We start from the raw sequence: 22,622 nt of genomic DNA on the forward strand, positions 1-22,622 counted from the left end.
CCAAGCCGGGCGAAGTGGTACTCCAGACGGGCAGAAATCTTCATCCAGGCGGCATCTTTTATCTTCATCCATCTGGCGCGGAGCGGGTCCATCTTCAAGACATTTGACGCGGAGCATCCTCTTCATCCGACGACTAAAGACGAATGAAGGTACTTTTAAGTGACGTCAATCCTATTGGCTTATTGCATCAGCCAAAAGGATTTTTTTCTATCTTAATTCCGATTGGCTGATAGAATTCTATCAGCTAATCGGAATTTAAGGGACGCCATCTTGGATGATGTCACTTAAAGGTACCTTCATTTGTCTTTAGTCGTCAGATGAAGAGGATGCTTAGTGTCGGATGTCTTGAAGATGGACCCGCTCCACGACGGATGGATGAAGATTGAAGATGCTATCTGGATGAAGACTTCTGCCCGTCTGGAGGACCACTTCGCCTGGCTTGGATGAAGACTTCTCCTGGCTTCGTTGAGGACTTCGGCCCGACTTGGATGAAGACTTCTCCCTGTAAGTCGATCTTCAGGGGGTTAGAGTTAGGTTTTTTAAGTTTGTATTGGGTGGGTTTTATTGTTAGGTTAGAGATTTTGGGCCTGCAAAAGAGCTAACTGCCATTTTAAGGGCAATGCCCATCCAAATGCTCTTTTCTGGGCAATGGGGAGCTTAGGTTTTTTTAGATAGTATTTTATTTGGGGGGTTGGTTGTGTGGGTGGTGGGTTTTACTGTTGCATTTTTTTTATTTTGGGGGGCTTTTTTATTTTGATAGGGCTATTAGATTAGGTGTAATTAGTTTAAATATCTGTAATTTGTTTATTATTTTCTGAAATTTAGTGTTTTTTTTTTTTTGTTCTTTAGCTAATTTAATTTAATTTAGGTAATTGTATTTAATTTAGTTAATGTTATAGTGTAGTGTTAGGTGTTAGTGTAACTTAGGTTAGGTTTTATTTTACAGTTACTTTTGTATTTATTTTAGCTAGGTAGTTATTAAATAGTTAATAACTATTTAAGAACTATTCTACTTTGTTAAAATAAATACAAACTTGCCTGTAAAATAAAAATAAACCCTAAGATAGCTACAATGTAACTATTAGTTATATAGTAGCTAGCTTAGGGTTTATTTTACAGGTAAGTATTTAGTTTAAAATAGGAATAATTTAGTTAATGATAGTAATTTTAAATTTAAACTTATTTAAATTAAATTTAAATTATATTTAAGTTAGGGGGTGTTAGGGTTAGACTTAGGTTTAGGGGTTAATACATTTAATATAGTGGCGGCAAGGTTGGGGGCGGCAGATTAGGGGTTAATAAATGTAGGTAGGTGGCAGCGATGTTAGGGACGGCAGATTAGGGGTTAATAATATTTAACTAATGTTTGCGAGGCGGGAGTGCGGCGGTTTAGGGGTTAATATGTTTAATATAGTGGTGGCGACGTTGGGGGTGGCAGATTAGGGGTTAATAAATATAATGTAGGTGTCAGCGATGTTGGGGGCAGCAGATTAAGGGTTCATAAGTATAATGTAGGTGGCGGCAATGTCGGGGCAGCAGATTAGGGGTTGATAAGTGTAAGATTAGGGGTGTTGAGACTCGGGTTCATGTCAGGGTGTTAGGTGTACACATAACTTTAATTTCCCCATAGGAACCAATGGGGCTGCGTTAGTGAGTTTTACGCTGCTTTTTTGCAGGTGTTAGACTTTTTCTCAGCCGACTCTTCCCGTTGATTCCTATGGGGAAATCGTGCACGAGTACGTACGACCAGCTCACCGCTGACTTAAGCAGCGCTGGTATTGGAGTGCGGTAAGGAGCAAAATTTTGCTCAATGCTCACTTCTTGCCTTTTAACGCCGGGTTTCTGAAAACTCGTTATACCAGCGCTGCAGGTGAGTGAGCGGTGAGACAAAACTGCTCGTTAGCACCGCATAGCCTCTAACGCAAAACTCGTAATCTGGGCCTTCAGCTGTTCATTTTTATTATTTGTTATGCTTATTATGGATGGGCAAATGTTTCACTACATTCGAAAAATGAAACAAATTTTAACACATTTGTTTGTTCGAATTGAATTTCAAATGTTTGTACAACATTCTAACATTTGTTTAATGTAATAGTATTTCTAATGCTTTCTTTAAATGTAATATTCTATTTGAATTTTTGTAATAATTTGATTTGAATTATGCAATTGATATATTTGTAATAGTATTTCTAATGCTTTCTTTAAATGTAATATTTGAATTATGCATTATTAGAAATAGAAACATTCAAATGTATTTATTTGTATCTATTATGTATCCATTTACTAAATTCCCTACCACACTATTGAACTTCTGAATAGTATTTGTAAAATCGAATGTTACATTCGATATTTCGAATGTGGACATTCAATCTAATTATGAACATTCAAAATCGAATGTGACATTTGAAAATTGTAAATAACATTTGATTACAGAATTTTTAAGAATTTTCATTCTTATCAACATTCGATTTGTAAATCAAATTTCTACAATAACATTCGTTCTAACATTCAAATTTGAATATAAACACATTCGCCCATCCCTTATGCTTATATTATATCTGTTTTTTAATCAAAACGCATGAATAAAAATAGGCTTTCCCGCAGATTTCTACTAGCCCTACCTCTGTAACCAATGGAATCTCAAACTCAAAATGTTTACAGCAGAATGCTACCATGGAGGATTATATTTGTGAAAATTTCAGGTTCCTATCTGGTCCTCCACCAGAGATAATCAACACAAAATTGAGGGGAAATGTTCAATAATTGCATTCTCTAGCCCCCATAAGAAAAAAAACTGAAATGTTTTGCATGCACCCTATACTTACCTAGGTACCCCATAAAAACAAATTTATGGCTAAGACTTAAACCCTTCCCATTATAAATTGACCCTAAAAGTGGAACTTTTTGCGATCCTGATCATTACATTAGAACTAAAGTTCTAAGTCTAAGGAACAAGAATGTGCACGTACCTTGTAATGTGCGCTAGACATCAGTTTTTGTTTCAAGAAGCAAGGACCATTGAGGTTACCGTAAACATCTGTATAACCAAAATTTGTTGTGCGCCATAACACAAAGATGGTCGCCTTTGTTAAACCAAGTTAAATAAAATTAGAAAAACTGGTGGTTTTGTAATTCCAATACAAAAAAAATAGGAAAATTAAAAATGGTCAGGCAACATATGAGATGGATGACCCACATACAACGTATTTAAAAATTAATATTAAGCACTTGAGCTGGAAAGACATGACCTTTACCATTACACTAACCTATATTGTAGAAATATTAATAGTATAAACAGTTTTTCTTTGGATGATGTAATTTAGTATGATAAACCTAATGCATTAGATACAGCTGAAATGTGTTAATAAATACCTCTCTAGGCACATCATTCTTATTTCTTATTTTTTAACCATGTATAAAATGATTTTCAGATGTATTCATTCTTCATGTTAAAAGGACATTAAAAACTAATTATGGGTGCTGCCATTTTGTAACTTAGATTTTAGTGCAGGTATCTGAAAGAGAGTTGCTGCACATGTGCAAGCACTGGAATGCAGTGAAAGCTAGAATTCAACATGGTGGCACCCATGACCCATAACCTTGATACTATGCTTAAAAATATTTAAAGGAACACTGTTTTAAAAAAATATTGGGTAAAAGAAGTTTACATTTTTACTAAAGCTAATACTGCAGTATTCATACTAATACTCGCTGGCTGATAAGGACAACTGTCTTTTACTGTACTGATGGAAAGCAACAAAAAGCTGCAAGTATAACAAGAAAATGTTGGTTTATACATGACAGAAACATGAACTATATATTGTGAAAACCTTCTTTTAGATGAAACAAATACAAAAGTCGACTATAATGTCCCTTTAAATTTAGGACTATTCATTAGCATGAAATTGTTTAGTCCTTCTATAACACATCACACCATACGCAAAGAGTGCGCTCTGCTAGTATACATAGAATGGACAGCATGACTTCTGATTTGCTATATTGCCTGCTGTGTCATAGAAAAAAATATTAAAAGATCTGGGCAGAGGTTGAAGAGGGGAGAGGTATGCAGGAATGGGGTTTTACAACAACTCACAGACCAAGCATTGAAGTTCTTGACTGGGATTGATCAACAACTTTTAAAAGTATGTGTAGTGGAAGAAAAAAGTGGGGCTTTAGTGTCCCTTTAAATATGGATTCCAAAATATTGCAACCTAAATAAAAAAAACATGTTCTGTGCAAGTGAACTAAAATGTTTATATTTTTTCATCACTTTCAAATGGAAAACATTATTAACAGAATAAAACAAAAGTTTATTAATATGCAGCTAGGTATAAGTATCCAAATGCAGTTGTGTCAGGGAATGGATTTTTCTTCCACATGTGTTCTCATATGCATAAGTAGATGTGTATTTCTAGTAAATGTTTTGCTACATTCGCTACATGAATAAGGTCTCTCTCCTGTGTGAGTTCTCTGATGAGCCACAAGATTGGCACTTCGTGTGAAACTCCGCCAACAGTCCCTGCAGGCATATGGTCGCTCTCCTGTATGTGTGCTCTGGTGTTTATGAAGTGTTGAGCTGTCTGAAAAAGTTTTGCCACATTCCAAACATCCATAAGGCCTCTCTCCTGTGTGTGTTCTCTGATGGAGTGCAAGATGAGAAGCTCTGATGAATCCCTTACTACATTCTTTGCAGGCATATGGCTTTTCTCCTGTGTGGGTTCGCTGGTGTAAGGAGAGAGTAGAACTACTGGTAAAGCCCCTTCCACATTCACTGCAAGAAAATGGTCTCTCTCCTGTGTGGCTTCGTAGGTGTATAACTAGGTGAGAACTTCGGGCAAAACTCTTCTTGCATTCCTTGCAAGAATAAGGTCTCACTCCAGCATGAAGTTTTTGGTGTCTAGTGAGGGCTGAGCTACAGGAAAAATTCTTACAACATTCCATGCATGGAAATTGCATTTTTTTTATTTTAGAGCTAATGTGACACTGTGTTTCACTTGCGAACATTTTTGTACTATACACATCCTCTTCTTCTACATCTTTGTGCATTTTTTTGTGTTCCAAACTAAGCTGTCGGCTTACGCAATTCCTTGTACTATACACTTTTCTTCTTGTTAGTATCTGCCCACTTCTGGTAATACTTCTTGGTTTTAATTTATTTCTTCATTATGTTTTATATTCTCATTACATTCAGGATAGTGGGGTGATTTTTGTCCTTCATTTACACAAGGGATTTTGCATTGTACTAAAAAACAAAAACATAAAAAGAACATGAATACCTATTGATCAAGTTTATATATTTTACTGTAATGTTTCTACAATAATACATTGTAAAGTGACATTGTTCCCAAATATTTTTTACCATGCATTGGGAAAAAAGCGGCATTTACAGGTGTCTTAAATAATTTTCACAGAAAAATTGTTAAATAAAATCTGTTTAAATTTAATTTTATTGTATGCCAAAGTTTTCTCCACTTTAAAGGGCCAGTAAACGAACCAAATAATGTTATATAATTCTGCACATTGTGCAGAATTATTTAACATTAGCTTAGTGCTAGCTTTATAAAACAAAGGGCTGCATAGATATTTACAGCCGGCCCGACCGCGCCATTAAACTCAATCTAGCTCACTCCCGCTAACAGACCAGAGCGGGAGCGAGCTAGATTGAGTTTAATGGCGTGGTCGGGCTGGCTGTAAATAGACAGCATGCCGCGATGCGCTTCTGAAAAAACAGACCGCTCAGTAGAACAAGGAGTGGCGTTCCGTAAAAGTCATTTTCTTAGGTAATTATCTATGCAGCCCTTTGTTTTATAAAGCTAGCGCTAAGGTAATGTTATATAATTCTGCACTATGTGCAGAATTATATAACATTATTTGGTACGTTTACTGGCCCTTTAATATGTTCACAATGGTCAATTTTACTTGGTGGAGTATATTTAATTGTTTGCTGACGGCTCCTCTACCTTTATTTTGTCATTTGAATAAGCCACTTTGCCTGTGTTAATCACCACTTACACTGAAAATATGAAAAAACTTATGTATTCTATGTACAAAAGCTTTGTAAGCAGGAGACAGTAGCACTTATTAATTTCCCAATGGGGTATAGGAGACAGACACAGATTTCTGAATGTGAAATAGCTGGTATTGCCCAGCTATAATCAGCATTTTAATACTCACCTATGTTTAGACATATATAACATTAGCAGGTCTGCTACAAGCTAAGCTTATTTTTATAGCCATGTTCTTGAGAATAACAGGATATGGTTTTAATGAGCAAAACCAGCTTGTTCGCATACAAAAATAAACATGAAGGAAAAATACTCTGCAGTAAGTATAACAAGTCATTTGGAATACTTTAAGGGGAAACACATTTTATAGTATAGTGTCTCTTTAAACATATAGGGCTAGATTACGAGTGGAGCGTAAATGAATGCTCCAGCTTGAGCGTTAATTGCGCTAGAAGCTAGATTATTGCACTTGTTGTGTTGCTCTCGTATTAAGAGTTGAAAGTAAACTGTTTTCGCTCTCTCAGTAATCCGACAAGTGGAAAAATCTAAAATTAGAATATCGCGTGCGCATTCGCGTATTCCCCTATAATAGTCAATTGTGAAAAAAAAAAGTGAAAAAGAAACTAACACCCCACTCTCGTGCAAAACCGATTGCATATTCTCATTTGCACTAACCGAGAGAGAGAGAGAGAGAGAGAGAGAGAGAGAGAGAGAGAGAGAGAGAGAGAGAGAATATATATACACATATGTACATACATATACATCTTTAGAGATGTGTCTCAATGTTAAAGCCCTTCACCTGCCTTTTGTTTCTAACACCTGAGACCTCATATCTTTGAGCTTTATAACTTTTTTTTTAAATAATTGTTATTAGATGGTGTTTAAGGTTTATTTGTGTATATGAATTAGCTGATTTTGTGTTTTAAAGCCACAACCTAATAAAATGGGTAGAACTTGTAGACATAATCAGATCTCATTACTGTATCACATTGTGTACATATACTTGCTTCTTTATCTTATATCTGTCCATAAACCAATCACCAATACTTGGAGAGAACAATGGAAAATTAACTTTTTATTGCCTCACTCACTATGAGTGTAATTTCTTCTACTGGCTTTGTTAACACAGCTTGGCCTTGAGGCCAAAAACTTTCAGGATGGGTGGGGATACCACAGGCTAAATAAACTATTTAAAATGCCAATATAAGGGTAATGGAAATACTTGTAAACAATTGAATACACTCCAGCAGATAAAGTGGATCATTGGGGACAAATTAAAGGAGAGTACATTTTTGAGTAAACTGTCCCTTTAACTCGTAATACGAGCAGAAAGCCCGATGAGCGCAAACCCTCGCAATATACTCCTTATCACTCGGGTTTGCGCACCACTTCTAACTAGCTCATAGTGCAGTATTGGTTTGTACTTCCCCTTAATATACACCAGATGATAAGGACAACTGTCTCTGTTTTATTGGTGGAGAGGGACACACCTTTGCAAGTATGACAAGAAAACATTGATTTAATTAGCACAGGAACATGCATTTTTAAGAAACAAAAAGTGAAATACATTTTTAAATGCCCTCTCTTGATGAACCAAAGAAAAATATGACTACAATGGCACTTAAATCTTACCATTGTTTAAAGAGTCATTTTAAAGCACAAATTGCATGCTGTAAATGCATTAAAGGTACAAAACCCTTTATCTAAACTGCATAGGACCAGAAAAAGTTTGAATTTCAGAACATTTGTTATTTTCCATCTGTACAGAGGGGGTGGAACCAAGTGTAAACAACAATATCTTATGTAATTTAGGAAATATTTACATGTCACAATACACCCATATGTAACCTAAAAGTAGTTTTATATCATTTTTAATACTTTTGTATACATAATAACCTCAGAAAGATAGTACAGCACTGTAATCAGAGAGGTAATTGTTGATTTTAAATAAATATAGACTAGCATTTGCATTTTAGAACACAAAAACCAAACCAAAGACTTGGAATACGTTTAAATAAAACGAAACTCAACCAGAATATTGCCTGTAAATGGAAGAAAAGTCGTATACAGGTATGTATGACACCAATGATTTTTTCTATAACCTCATGGGTTGTACCATTTATTGTTGGTTAAAAAGCAGAACCTTAGTTTATTAAAGAGATATAAAATTAATTTTTTTTATTTCATTTATAACCACTTTGCAATTTACTTCTATTATCAAATTTGCTGAGCAAACAGGTAAGCCAATGAGAAAAAAGGGATATATGCGCAGTCACAAAGCAATTAGCTAGATAGCTGGAATACTCTTGTATTTTGGAATTCCGCATTTGGGGATTTGTATCTGTACTGACCCTGTATTTTTCTTCGTATTTGGAAGCTTATCTGCCATCCTGTGTTTCTATAAGGTTTTCCAAACGATCTCCTTCTATTTGACATAGGTAGTTTTTCTTATGGGATCACTTAAAGGGTCAGTCTGCTTGAATTTTTTTATTGTTTAAAAAGATAGATAATACCTTTATTACTAATTCCCCAGTTTTGCATAACCAACACTGTTATATTAATATACTTTTTAGCTGTGTAATTACCTTGTATCTAAACCTTTGCACACTGCCCCCTTATCTCAGTGCTTTTTACAAACTTAGCCAATTAGTGCTGGTTCCTGCATAACTCCATGGGAGTTTTCTACTTGGCACACATGAAATAGCACTGTCTGGCTGTGGAACAGTAATAAAATGCATTGAGATAAGAGGCGGTCTGCAGGGGTTAAGAAACAGGCAGTGATTTAGAGGTTTAGAGCATATAAAGTATATTAATATAATAATGTTAAAGAGTTATCTATCTTTTTAAACAATAACACAAATCAAAGTAGACTGTCCCTTTAATGTCACTTCCAAGTGATATCCTTTCCTTGTTTTTGTTATACTCGCTTGTATTTTTTTTTTCATTATAACGCCCAGGTCTAAAATTTACTTCAAGTCTTGCACTAGTAACAAATGACAGCAGACAAGTTTGAAATATAACTTTTTACCATGGTCAACTCTGACAGGACTGATAACTTTTCCCCCCTACTAGTAACCTCTCCTGATAACGAGCAATTGCTATTATAGTAGAGGTTGATATCCACCATTTTAGGAGGTATATATATATATATATATATATATATAAAATCAATTTATTTATTCAAGTACAAAAATGTAAAAAATCATCAACCTTTGGGCTCCATTGTGACCACATTATTTCTTAAATCTATAACAACCCTTTCCCTCCCTGGGAGATTTCCTTTATGAAATTATTTATGACATCATCATAAAAGTAATATAAAGTACAACATCATCAATGACACATCGGGGCCTATTTATTAATGTGCGAGCGGACATGATCCGATATTGCGGATCATGTCCGCTGCACATCGATAAATGCCGACAGCATACGCTCTCTGCATTTATCATTGCACCAGCAGTTCTGGTGAACTGCTGGTGCAATACCGCCCCCTGCAGAGTCGCTGCCAATCAGCTGCTAGCAGGGGGTGTCAATCAACCCGATCATATTCGATCGGGTTGATTTCTGTGCCCCGCCTCTATGCAGGCAGACAGGTTATGGAGCAGCGGTGCTTCATAACTTCTGTTTCCGGTGAGCCTGAAGGCTCGCCAGAAACACAGGGCATCAAGCTCTATACGGAGCTTGATAAATATGCCCCATCATCTCATTCACCTTTGGTCACATAACACTACAGACATATTTATGTACAATATGCTACCTTTAACATACAACATATTCAATAATAATAATAGAAAAATTAAATCATGTGCGTTTTACTGTGATCTTTAACAAGTTTATCAAAATCTAATGATACATTTGTGTATTTAATAAAAAAATATTTCATATATATATATTTATATACAGTATATAAATAAATCATATACCTAGTAGCTAGAAGCTAACAACTATTAGTAATCAAATATGTCCCACAGAAAACACAAATGATAATTTAAATTATTTATTTTCTATACAATGTACCCAGCTTTATCTTAAACACAAATAATGATAAAAAAAACTCAATAAAGCATCAATTCAACATCTTCTAAACTAGTTGGAAAACTAATTATGACATTTTTGTAATAGCATGCATGACATCAACAATAAAACTAGTGTATCTGTATTTTTTTTTTAATTGTTTTTAGATTTTATAAATTTGAGGTTTGTCAACAATTTTCATTGATAATGTCTGATATTGTAGATTGTCATATGTGATATCAGAACTGATGGCATTTATTTAGTCATGATAGCATTCACAATGGCATTGATAATATAACACACACAAATAGCCCCAGGTTGTATATACTGTAAGTTCAGAATTTCTTGCCTTTTCAACTTTTTATTAAAAGCAAACCAAAAATGTTTTAATAAGCAAACAACTCTAAAAAACAGACTTTTATAGTAGTTAAAGGACCATTAAATACAGAACAATAAAACAGAACAAAATAAAAAGACAAAGCAATAGAACCTACTCTGCATTTTTAATTAATCAGATTAGATTTGTTTTTCTGACACATTTCTAAATTTCCTTCAATTTGCCAATGAAACAGCCATCAGCCAATCACAAGCTCATATATGTACTGTGTACTCTTGCTAAGTAGAAACTGGTGCCTCAGGAAGTGTGCATATAAATAGACTGTGCACAATTTGATAATGGAAGTAAATTGGAATGTCTCTATCTGAATTATGATTTTTTATTTCGTGTCCATTTAAAGGGATATGAAACCCAAGATTGTATAATAACATAACACATTTTAATTACTTGCTATTAGATGTTTCCAGGAGTTTTTTCTATAATTTTATTATGAAAATCCTCAGATAGGGTCATCATGGCAACCGGGTCATGCGCATTCTAACAAACTCCAGGCCATTGCATGCGTATAGCATTCCTCTCTCTCTCCTTGGCCTAGAAAGTAACGAATGTAAACAAACGCTGCTCTAAGATTAGACAATGCAGCGCAATGATGACGACACTGAGCGCATATGCTCATTTAGCGTGACTGGATGATGGATGATTTATAATTAGACTACAGAGTCATAATTGGCTGATGGGTTTGAAGGAAGATCTGCCTATTTTGTGGGGCGGCCGTGTATTATTTGCAAATTTCGTTTCCAATAACAAGTAGGTGGATTTTGCTATGTATACCTTACTTAATGTTAATAAATAATTTATTGACATAGTCTTTAACAAATGTTTATAACCCTTTAAGGCTGTGTGATCAAAATCATGCCAAAACCTCTGTAAAAAGTGTTTTCTCATGGATTGGAATAGCTGAGAATTTGCAAACCCAATAAAAAAACATGTTTAATGAATTGGAATAAATATTTTTAAAAATCTCAAAATATGTCTGCTTACATGCCTCATTTTTTTCAACGTATGCACTAGTAACTAAGATAGAAAAAACAATATATTAGGGGCTGGGCCACTGAATAAGGTTGTGCTGTTAAAGTGACAGTCAACACCAAAGTTGTTATTGTTTAGAGAGATAGATAACACCTTTACTACCCATTCCCCAGCTTTGCACAATCAACATTGCTTTATTCATATACTTTATAACATTTAAACCTCTAAGCCACTACAGACAGCCTCTTACCACAAGCTTTTCTATTAGCTTTTCACAACAAGAGACTGCTAATCTATGTGGTCCATATAGATACCATTGTGCTCACACCTGTGGAGTTGTGACTTACACTTCTCTATTCGGCTAAAATGCAAGTCAATAGATAATAAATAGTCATGTGATAAGGGGGCTGTCTGCAGAGGCTTAGATACAAGGTTATCACAGAGGTAAAAAGTATATTAAAATAACCATGTTGGCTGTGCAAAACTGGGGAATGGGTGATAAAGGGATTATCTTTCTTTTAAAACAATAACATTTTTGGAGTTGACTGTCACTTTAAAGAGAATTCTATTAATAAACCCCATGAAAGGACACTTGAGAATGTTTATCTTATCTCCTCTGCTTTGGCCAAAGGGTCACATGTAAATGAGTTCATGCATATGCCTAACTAGTTAGTGGCATATACCTGGCACAGGTAATAAAGGACATTAAAACCTTGTAATTATAAGTTTCATGTACTCCTTCAATAAATAACATACGATGATGTTCTAATATATACGTTTATTATTTATGTTGTCCCTTTTTTTCTATAATTAAATTCTGAAAATTCCAACTGCTGTTAAAATTGGAACTCCAGACCCCAGACATAAAGGGACATTGCACTGTAATTTTTTCTCCCTTTTAATGTTTTTTTAATTATTCATTTTATTTGATGGAGTGTATTAAATTGTTATCAAATATATTGTTTACCTTTATTTTGTCATTTGAAATAAAAAATATTGTCTGTTGAATCTTCTATAGCAGCAAAAATTATCCTTCTGATGGGGACAGTTTGAAAGGGTGTCCTTATCTGACCTGACTTCAGCAGAAAAAAGAAACCAAGTATATAGATATATATATATATTGTATATATATATATATATATATATATATATATATATATATATATATATATAATTATATATTTATATTAAAAATGAATACAATTTATATAGTATGTTTAAAGGTATTTGACTGGGAAGGGCTCGAAAGTGTATGTATGTCTATATATATATATATATGCTTCTATATCTGTTTATATGTGTGTATGTACAGTATGTGTGCACATTAGTGATGTCGCGAACATAAAAATTTGGGTTCACGAACGGCGAACGGGGACTTATGCAAAAGTTTGCGAACCGGGCGAACCCCCATTGACTTCAATGAGCAGGCGAATTTTAAAACCCACAGGGACTCTTTCTGGCCACAATAGTGATGGGAAAGTTGTTTCAAGGGGACTAACACCTGGACTGTGGCGTGCCGGAGGGGGATCCATGGCAAAACTCCCATGGAACTCCCATGGAAAATTACATAGTTGATGCAGAGTCTGGTTTTAATCCATAAAGGGCATAAATCACCTAACATTCCTAAATAGTTTGGAATAACGTGCTTTAAAACATCAGGTATGATGTTGTATCGATCAGGTAGTGTAAGGGTTACGCCCGCTTCACAGTGACAGACCAAACTCCCACAGCGGGTACATCATCATCATCACACCGTTTGTCCATGTGTGTAATGCTGCCTGACTGAGACATATCCCTGTTATCAACATCCTCTGTCAATAATGGTTGTGCATCACTCATTTCTTCCAACTGATGTGTAAATAACTCCTCTGACAGATCAAGTGAAGCGGCTGTGGTGCTAGTGTTGGTGGTGGTGGCAGGCGGGCGAGTGGTAACTTGAGAGGTGCCCGAAGCTATGCTGGAGGAGGATGGTGCGTCAAGGTTCCGAGCGGAAGCTGTAGAAGATTGGGTGTCCTGTGTTAGCCAGTCAACTATGTTCTCAGAACTTTTCGAGTTCAGGGTACGTGGCCTCTGAACACTGGGCATTATTCTAGGGCCAAAGGGAATCACAGCACCACGACCACGACGGCCCCTGTGGGGTGGCCTGCCTCTGCCTGTCATTTTTTTTTCGATTAGTGGTACTATGCGTGCAAGCTACTGTGACAACAGATATGAGTGGCACTGTGCACTGGCAGAAGTTGGCAGAGTAGACGCTGTAGGCCTGACACACACGCTTGCAGACAACTAACTGCTATTCAATCTATTACAGTCAAACATTTTTTTTTTTAATGTACACTACTGTTACACCAGATATGAGTTGCACTGGTGTGACACTGTGCCCTGGCAGGCCCTGAAAAATCTGTTACACATCTACAACCACCAAAAAACAACCATGCTAAATAGTTTCTAAATTTTGTCCTGAGTTTAGAAATACCCAATGTTAACATGTTCTTTGTTGTTTTTTTTGCAAGTTATAGGGAAATAAATACAAGAAGCACTTTGCTATTTCAAAACCACTTTTTTTCAAAATGAGCGCTAGTTACATTGGAACCATGATATCTGTCAGGAATACCTGAATATCCCTTGACATGTATATATTTTTTTTAGAAGACATCCCAAAGTATTGATCTAGGCCCATTTTGGTATATTTCATGCCACCATTTCACCGCCAAATGCGATCAAATAAAAAAAAATTGTTCACTTTTTCACAAACTTTAGGTTTCTCACAGAAATTATTTACAAACAACTTATGCAATTATGGCATAAATGGTTGTAAATGCTTCTCTGGGATCCCCTTTGTTCAGAAATAGCAGACATATATGACTTTGGCGTTGCTTTCTGGTAATTAGAAGGCCGCTAAATGCTGCTGCGCATTACACGTGTATTATGGCTAGCAGTGAAGGGGTTAATTAGGTAGTTTGTAGGGAGCTTGCAGGGTTAATTTTAGCTTTAGTGTAGAGATCAGCCTCCCACCTGACACATCAGACCCCCTGATCCCTCCCAAACAGCTCCCTTCCCTCCCCCACCCCACAATTGTCCCCGCCATCTTAAGGGGGGATGCTGTGGTATAGCATCCCCCCTTAGCCCCCAACCTCCCTGATCCCCCCCCCCCAAAACAGCTCTCTAACCCTCCTCATCTGCCTTATTGGCGGCCACCTTGGGTACTGGCAGCTGTCTGCTATTATTTCACAGTCAAAAAAGTGTTGTCTTTTTTAAATGTACACTACTGTTACACCAGATATGAGTGGTGGCACTGGGCAAGTGGGCACAGTATACGCTGTGAGCCTGACACACACACTGGCAGGCAGACAACTGCAATTAGATTACACAGGAAAAAAAAAAAGCAGACATGTTCTAGCCCTAAAAAGGGCTTTTTGGGGTGCTGTCCTTACAGCAGAGATCAGATGAATCCTTCAGGACTGTAGTGGACACTGAATACACTAGCCTAGCTATCAATTTCCCTATTAAATCAGCAGCAGCTACCCCGTCCCTCCTCTCACTAAGAATGCAGCTTCCAATAGAATATAAAATGGATTCTGTCCAGGAGGTGGGAGGGTCTGGGAGGGAGTGTCTGCCGCTGATTGGCTGTAATGTGTCTGCTGACTGTGAGGTAAAGGGTCAAAGTTTACTCAATGATGATGAATAGGGGGCGGATCGAACATCGCTATGTTCACTGGGAACTATTCGTCGGCGAACTATTCGCGACATCACTAGTGCACATACATATTTAAAGTGGAACAAAAAACACAGGAGCGATCCGTCCGTATTAAAATAAAAGTATCTTTATTTCCACAGGTTTAAAATAAACCACAGAGTCCATGATACAACGTCCAAGGGTGTAGTGTGTCAGATAGGCTGTCTGACACACTACACCCTTGGACATTGTACCATGGACTCAGTGGTTTATTTTAAACCTGTGGAAATAAAGATACTTTTATTTTAATACGGACGGATCGCTCCTGTGTTTTTTGTTCCACTTTGCATCATTGCCAGAAGATCTGTCCGTGTTCAGGGATAGCCGACTTACCCCTATTGGATCCAGTACTGCATGTGATTGCTCAGCCATGTGGGTGGTGACGTATCCAGAAGGAATTGGATGTGGGCGCATGGTGCGGCAGACAGTGTACTTTAAACGGACCGCAGAGTTTTGAAAGTTGTGGGTCCGTGAGTAGGCTTGGTTGGATCCGGGCTCTCTGCCAACACTGGAATACAGACACCTGAAGGTCCTTGTCTCCAGGCGGAAGGTGAGCAACAGTTATCGCTATTTGGAAGTATAATTTGTTTTTCCCTTTGGAACACATAGCGGGTTGTTTCTTCATATCACCTAAGATGGTTGTTGAATGACATATTGTTTTGTATATAGCCTTGTAGAGACCCCTTGTTATTGCACATACATATTTATACATATAAATCACAAATACACTTGTATACACATATATTGACATATACAGTATATCTACATTCGAGCCCTTCGCAGTCAAACACTTTGTCATATACCATATCCCTTTTTAATAATTTTAAAACATTTTATCAGTATTTAAAAGGGTATATATGAGTGTAATACTTTATGTTAAAATGTTTTTTATGTGTTTTGTGATTTATTTATTTTTTAACCTTCATACTTTAGCTCTTAAGTTGCGCTAAATATTTTACCTCAATTTTAGCATTTTCTTGAGCACAACCAATAAGTTTCAACTTATAATATGAGAACAATTTAACATGGTCACGATATATACATTGAAAGTATATGTAGCACTAACCCTTCTCTGAGTAATGGGATTTTCCATGGACTTGTAATATCATGTTGCGTGCTAATGTTAGCATGGTCTAGTGATATTGCTTATTCCGTCCCATACTATCATTAGCCCACCACTTGTGATCTGGTCCTTTGTGGGGAATCACATTTGAGTTTAACATCCCTACCGTGTCTCTGTGAGGGTGTGTGTATGTCTTTGTGTGTTTTCTGTGGATGTCTCAGTGAGGGTGTGTGTATGTATGTCTTTCTGTGTTTTTTATGTGGTTGTCTCTGTGTGTATGTATGTCTTTGTGTGTTTTCTGTGGGTGTCTCTGTGTGTATGTCTTTCTGTGTTTTCTGAGGCTGTCTCTGTCGGTGTTTCCTTGGGTGTATGTGCAAGTTTGAGTTTGTGTGTGTGTGTCCATTGTCTGTTCCTTTTTAGAACATTTTGACCTTACTACTAATTATTCACATCTTTCTACAGACTTTGAGACTAACAAGACCTTTCCGGAAGTAACGAATCCACCATTTAACCTTTAAATTATTGTTTAGGCAGTTCAGGTCCCTTCCTTTCAGCCACTGCATGCTGTTGTCATAATTTAGTTGTCATCTTCCTTTACAAAAAGATAATCAGAACTCCATATTTTGTTTTCTAAATCTCCTTTTTTTTACAAAACTGTAGTTCACCTCTTTACTTGTCAGGTCAATGTAAACAAGTGCTGAGTGTCTGTTTGGGTGTCTGTGTCTGAGTGTGTTTCTTTGCGTGTCTGCTAGAGTGCTAGAGTGTCTATATGTGAATCCTTATTTGTGTTTGTGTGTTTCAGTGTATGAGTGTGTCTGTGTGTGTATGTTACTACCTTTACAACATTTCCAAGTTTAAATAGACAATTAAGAATAAAGTGCATATACGTTTTAGTCACTTGGTCAAAAATTGCACATGTCAAAGGAGGGGGGGGGGCCTGATCAATGGTTGAGTCAGGGGCCCCAACATTTTTAGTGGCGGCCCTTATCCCCTTTAATGTGTCCTTTTGCTTCTGTGTACTTAAATTGTTAGAGAAGCAAAAAGCTGCATCCTAAGTATCTTGTATCATTCCTGGACTGATTCTGGCAGAATGTACTTTGCCTGTTTTTCCACTCTGTGGTTAGTATTGCTGAGATCACTGCATATTTGCTTCAGACGGTGGAATGATTTTTGTCTCTTCCCTTGCAACACTCTTTGTTTCCATTGCTGATTGATGTGAGCTGCTGCAGTTGCATTGTCTGATTGATTTAGTGCCTTGTGCATTGTTCTACATTCTAATAAAGAAAATCTGTAGTAAAGCTACCTTTTGTCATTGATGTGGCTATATCAGACTCCAACCCAACCATTTCAGACTGACATCTGTTTTGCTCAGTAACTAATGCAAATTTGTACTTCAATCCTTTGATATTGTATAGCCACAACACCACATTTGTATGCGCCGTGACCAATAGCTATTAACAGAAAGAAACACATGAATGAATAGCAAATGCACAAGCCAGCCCTAACTATACATGATAATTTAATAATGTTTTATAGATTTTTTACAGAAATTACACATTCAGGATTAAATTGATTAACAATAATATCCCAGATATTAATAGACAGAGCAAAAAAAACATTAAGAGACATTTCAATCTAATTTTATAATTAAAATTGACTTTGTTTTGGTGATTGGTGGCTATGCATGTATGCCTCTAATCATTGGCTCACTAGATGTGCTTAGCTTTAACTATGTGTTTAACTCATTTGCAGGGATTAACACATTGTTATATACAGGCAGCAGTGGAAAATTACAATTTGGTAACACATAAGACTATGTTATGCTCCTTTAACTGCTAAACAAAAACAAAACAAAAAAATCCTTTTTGCCTAAGGTTGTACGAAGTTGAGCTATTCATGTGCAACTGAATATGACAGCAGTAGGAATTAAAAACTGTTAGCTGGACATAATGTTGAAGAAAACCCCTAACTTGATTTGGGGAGTTCTGGAGGAGAGAAAGCATTGTGTGAGAGTGTGTGTGTGAGAGTGTGTGTGTATGAGAGTGTGTGTGTGTGTGAGAGTGTGTGTATGAGTGTGTGTGTGTGTGTGTGTGAACTGAGAGTGTGTGTGTGTATGAGAGTGTGTGTGTGAGAGTGTGTATGAGTGTGTGTGTGTATGAGAGTGTGTGTGTGAGAGTGTGTGTGTGAGAGTGTGTATGAGTGTGTGTGTGTGAACTGAGAGTGTGTGTGTGTATGAGAGTGTGTGTGTGATAGTGTGTATGAGTGTATGAGAGTGTGTGTGTGAGAGTGTGTATGAGTGTGTGTGTGTATGAGAGTGTGTGTGTGAGAATGTGTATGAGTGTGTGTGTGTATGAGAGTGTGTGTGTGAGAGAGTGTGTGTGAGAGTGTGTGTGTGTATGAGTGTGTGTGTGTGAACTGAGAGTGTGTGTGTGTGTATGAGAGTGTGTGTGTGAGAGTGTGTATAAGTGTGTGTGTATGAGAGTGTGTGTGTGAGAGAGTGTGTATGAGTGTGTGTGTGTGTGTGTATGAGAGTGTGTGAGAGTGTGTGTGTGTGAGAGTGTGTGCGTGAGAGTGTGTGTGAGAGAGTGTGTCAATATTTACCTGTTCCAAGATAAGACAGGAGCAATGCAGTGGTGAGGGCTTGAAATGTATCTCCTCATGGCCACAGCTGATGATATAAAAAAGTAAAACCAATGCATGAAGATGCAAGTTGGAACTCCCAAAAATTATGAGTGGTGAGGGAGAATACTTTTAGGGACTAACCCCTTGAGTACAAATGCCAAGCCTACAACAGCACTTAGTTATGTCACAGGAGTGTCCAATCTTTTTATTAGAAGGGTCTGAAAAGCCAGTGAAAACAGAAAATCTGTTAGCTGAAAGAATTTTTTTTATTGGCAATTATATGGCAGTGAATACACAATGAATGTGTTTTCATGTAACGTGGCGCATTTTGGGGAGTGTAGAAATAGTGAAAGGACAGCTAATAACCAACTGAAGGGCTGAACCGTGGCCCTCAGGCCTTATGTTGGACATCCATGTTATCATGGTTATGTCAGATGTCAATCTCACATAGGTTGAACTAAAGCTTAGCCAGCAACACAAACGTATTGCAGCTTCACAAGTGTTTTGCAATAACAATTATTTGATATATAGGGCCAGATTACGAGCGGCGCATTAACAGTTACGCGCAAGCAAAAAGGGGTTTATCGAGGGTGTTTGCGCGCGTTGATTTTTACAGTTTGTATTACAAGTTGAAAGTAAACGCTAAAGCTTGAGGGCAATTGCGATTTACACTAGAATGATTACCACGTCCTCAGGGCTCTGGTTAACTTTTTTGCAAAACAAAAAAGTGCCACAAAACAGATAAAAAATGCACTACAAAGTACAGTTACACTCATACTAACACCATCTAATAAAAATTATTTTAAAAAAAAAATTGCACAAAAACGTGATAAGGACACAAAGATATGAGGTCTCAGATGATAGAAAAAAAAAATCAGGCAAAGGGCTTTAAAGGGACAGTCTACACCAGAATTGTTATTCCCTAGTTTTGCATAACCAACACAGTTATAGAAATACACTTTTTACCCCTGTGATTATCTTGTATCTAAGCCTCTGCAAACGGCCCCTAATTTCAGTTATTTTGACAGACTTGCATTTTAGCCAATCAGTGCTGGCTCCTAGGAACTCCACGTGCGTGAGCACAGTGTTATCTATATGACACACATGAACTTACACCCTCTAGTGTTGAAAAACTGTCAAAATGCCCTGAGAGAAGAGGCGGACTTCAAGGGCTTAGAAATTAGCATATGAACCTCCTAGGTTTAGCTTTCAACTAATAATACCAAGAGAACAAAGCAAAATTGGTGATAAAAGTAAATTGGAAAATTGTTTAAAATGACATGCCCTATCTGAATCATGAAAGTTTGTTTTGGACTAGACTGTCCCTTTAACACAGAGATACATTCATACACATTTCTAAATATTTATATGTATGCAATTTGTATGCAGATCTTTTGCAGTGCAGTGATTAATTTCTGGTGCACGTAGAAAAAAAAAGACTGATGACTCCATGAGAATGAAGGCTGTAAGTAAAAAAGAACATATTTTTTTAGTGCTTTAAGGAACATAAAATGCAAAATTAAATGTTCTTAGTTCAGACAGAGCAGGTAATTAAATACACCTTTCAGTTTACTGTTATTAAATGTACCTCAATCTCTTGGTATCATTTGTTGAAAAACATACCTAGTTAGACTCAGCACCAGTGATGCACTACTGAGAGCTAGCTCTGATCAGTAGCTACACTCATATAGCTTTTGTCATTGGCTCACCAGATGTATTCTTCATGTAGCTACCAATCAGCAAGCCCTACCCAGGTGATGAACAACAAATGGGCTGTCTCCTATGCTTACATTCATGCTTTTTCAAATAAAAATACCAAGAGAACAAAGAAAAATTGATAATGGGACAAAATTAGAAAGTCGCTTAAAATTGCATGCTCTATCTGAATCATTAAAGAAAAAAATGTGGTTTCATATCCCTTTAACTTGTTTTTGGCATTAGTTTAGTATATATTACTTTTCTGTCCGTTAAAAAAGTGTATAGTTAATTTTTAGCAAACCTCACCTGCATCCAACTGGCGAGATAATTCAGTGAGAACAGCTTGTTTAAAATGCTTACAGTATTTCAAAAGAGTTGTGACAATGAGCTTCAGACATACCCTGGGAATTCCCCTGTTAAGACCAGGGAACTCCCCTGTCCCTCCCACTTTCTGAAGATCTGCTTTAATTTACAATAGTAAAAATACAAAGTGCAATATAATTTGTAAAAGATACACAGAAATATATAAAGAATGATCCTAACTTGTTAAAGTAACACAGAGGCCTAGATTTAGAGTTTGGCGGTAGCCGTGAAAACCAGCGTTAGAGGCTCCTAACGCTGGTTTTAGGCTACCGCCGGTATTTGGAGTCACTCAAAATAGGGTCTAACGCTCACTTTTCAGCCGCAACTTTTCCATACCGCAGATCCCCTTACGTCAATTGCGTATCCTATCTTTTCAATGGGATCTTCCTAACTCCGGTATTTAGAGTCGTTTCTGAAGTGAGCGTTAGAGCTCTAACGACAAGACTCCAGCCGCAGAAAAAAAGCAGGAGTTAAGAGCTTTCTGGGCTAACGCCAGTTCATAAAGCTCTTAACTACTGTACCCTAAAGTACACTAACACCCATAAACTACCTATGTACCCCTAAACTGAGGTCCCCCCACATCGCCGCAACTCGATTAAATTTTTTTAACCCCTAATCTGCCGACCGCCACCTACGTTATACTTATGTACCCCTAATCTGCTGCCCCTAACACCGCCGACCCCTGTATTATATTTATTAACCCCTAACCTGCCCCCCTCAACGTCGCCGCCAGCTACTTACAATAATTAACCCCTAATCTGCCGACCGCAAAGCGCCGCCACCTACGTTATCCTTATGTACCCCTAATCTGCTGCCCCTAACACCGCCGACCCCTATATTATATTTATTAACCCCTAATCTGCCCCCCTCAACGTCGCCGACACCTGCCTACACTTATTAACCCCTAATCTGCCGAGCGGACCTGAGCGCTACTATAATAAAGTTATTAACCCCTAATCCGCCTCACTAACCCTATCATAAATAGTATTAACCCCTAATCTGCCCTCCCTAACATCGCCGACACCTAACTTCAATTATTAACCCCTAATCTGCCGACCGGAGCTCACCGCTATTCTAATAAATGGATTAACCCCTAAAGCTAAGTCTAACCCTAACACTAACACCCCCCTAAGTTAAATATAATTTAAATCTAACGAAATTAATTAACTCTTATTAAATAAATTATTCCTATTTAAAGTTAAATACTTACCTGTAAAATAAATCCTAATATAGCTACAATATAAATTATAATTATATTGTAGCTATTTTAGGATTAATATTTATTTTACAGGCAACTTTGTAATTATTTTAACCAGGTACAATAGCTATTAAATAGTTAAGAACTATTTAATAGTTACCTAGTTAAAATAATAACAAAATTACCTGTAAAATAAATCCTAACCTAAGTTATAATTAAACCTAACACTACCCTATCAATAAATTAATTAAATAAAATACCTACAATTACCTACAATAAAACCTAACACTACACTATCAATAAATAAATTAAATACAATTCCTACAAATAACTACAATTACATAAACTAACTAAAGTACAAAAAATAAAAAAGAACTAAGTTACAAAAAATAAAAAAATATTTACAAACATAAGAAAAATATTACAACAATTTTAAACTAATTACACCTACTCTAAGCCCCCTAATAAAATAACAAAGACCCCCAAAATAAAAAAATGCCCTACCCTATTCTAAATTAATAGAGTTAAAAGCTCTTTTACCTTACCAGCCCTGAACAGGG

At 36.7% G+C, this 22,622-nt stretch overlaps 1 protein-coding gene across 1 annotated transcript in view; it reads right to left on the minus strand.

Moving 5' to 3' along the window:
- Positions 1–4,240: 4,240 nt before the first annotated feature.
- LOC128641995 (gastrula zinc finger protein XlCGF49.1-like) overlaps positions 4,241–22,622 on the minus strand; it is a 35,676-nt gene continuing 17,294 nt past the window's right edge. Inside the window, exon 2 of the mRNA XM_053694630.1 lies at positions 4,241–5,242. Coding sequence (XP_053550605.1) covers positions 4,354–5,046 — 693 coding nt within the window. The 5' untranslated portion in view covers positions 5,047–5,242 and the 3' untranslated portion in view covers positions 4,241–4,353. The remainder of the gene's footprint in view (positions 5,243–22,622) is intronic.

The sequence above is a fragment of the Bombina bombina genome, chromosome 1 (assembly GCF_027579735.1).
Source record: "Bombina bombina isolate aBomBom1 chromosome 1, aBomBom1.pri, whole genome shotgun sequence".
Taxonomy (NCBI): domain Eukaryota; kingdom Metazoa; phylum Chordata; class Amphibia; order Anura; family Bombinatoridae; genus Bombina; species Bombina bombina.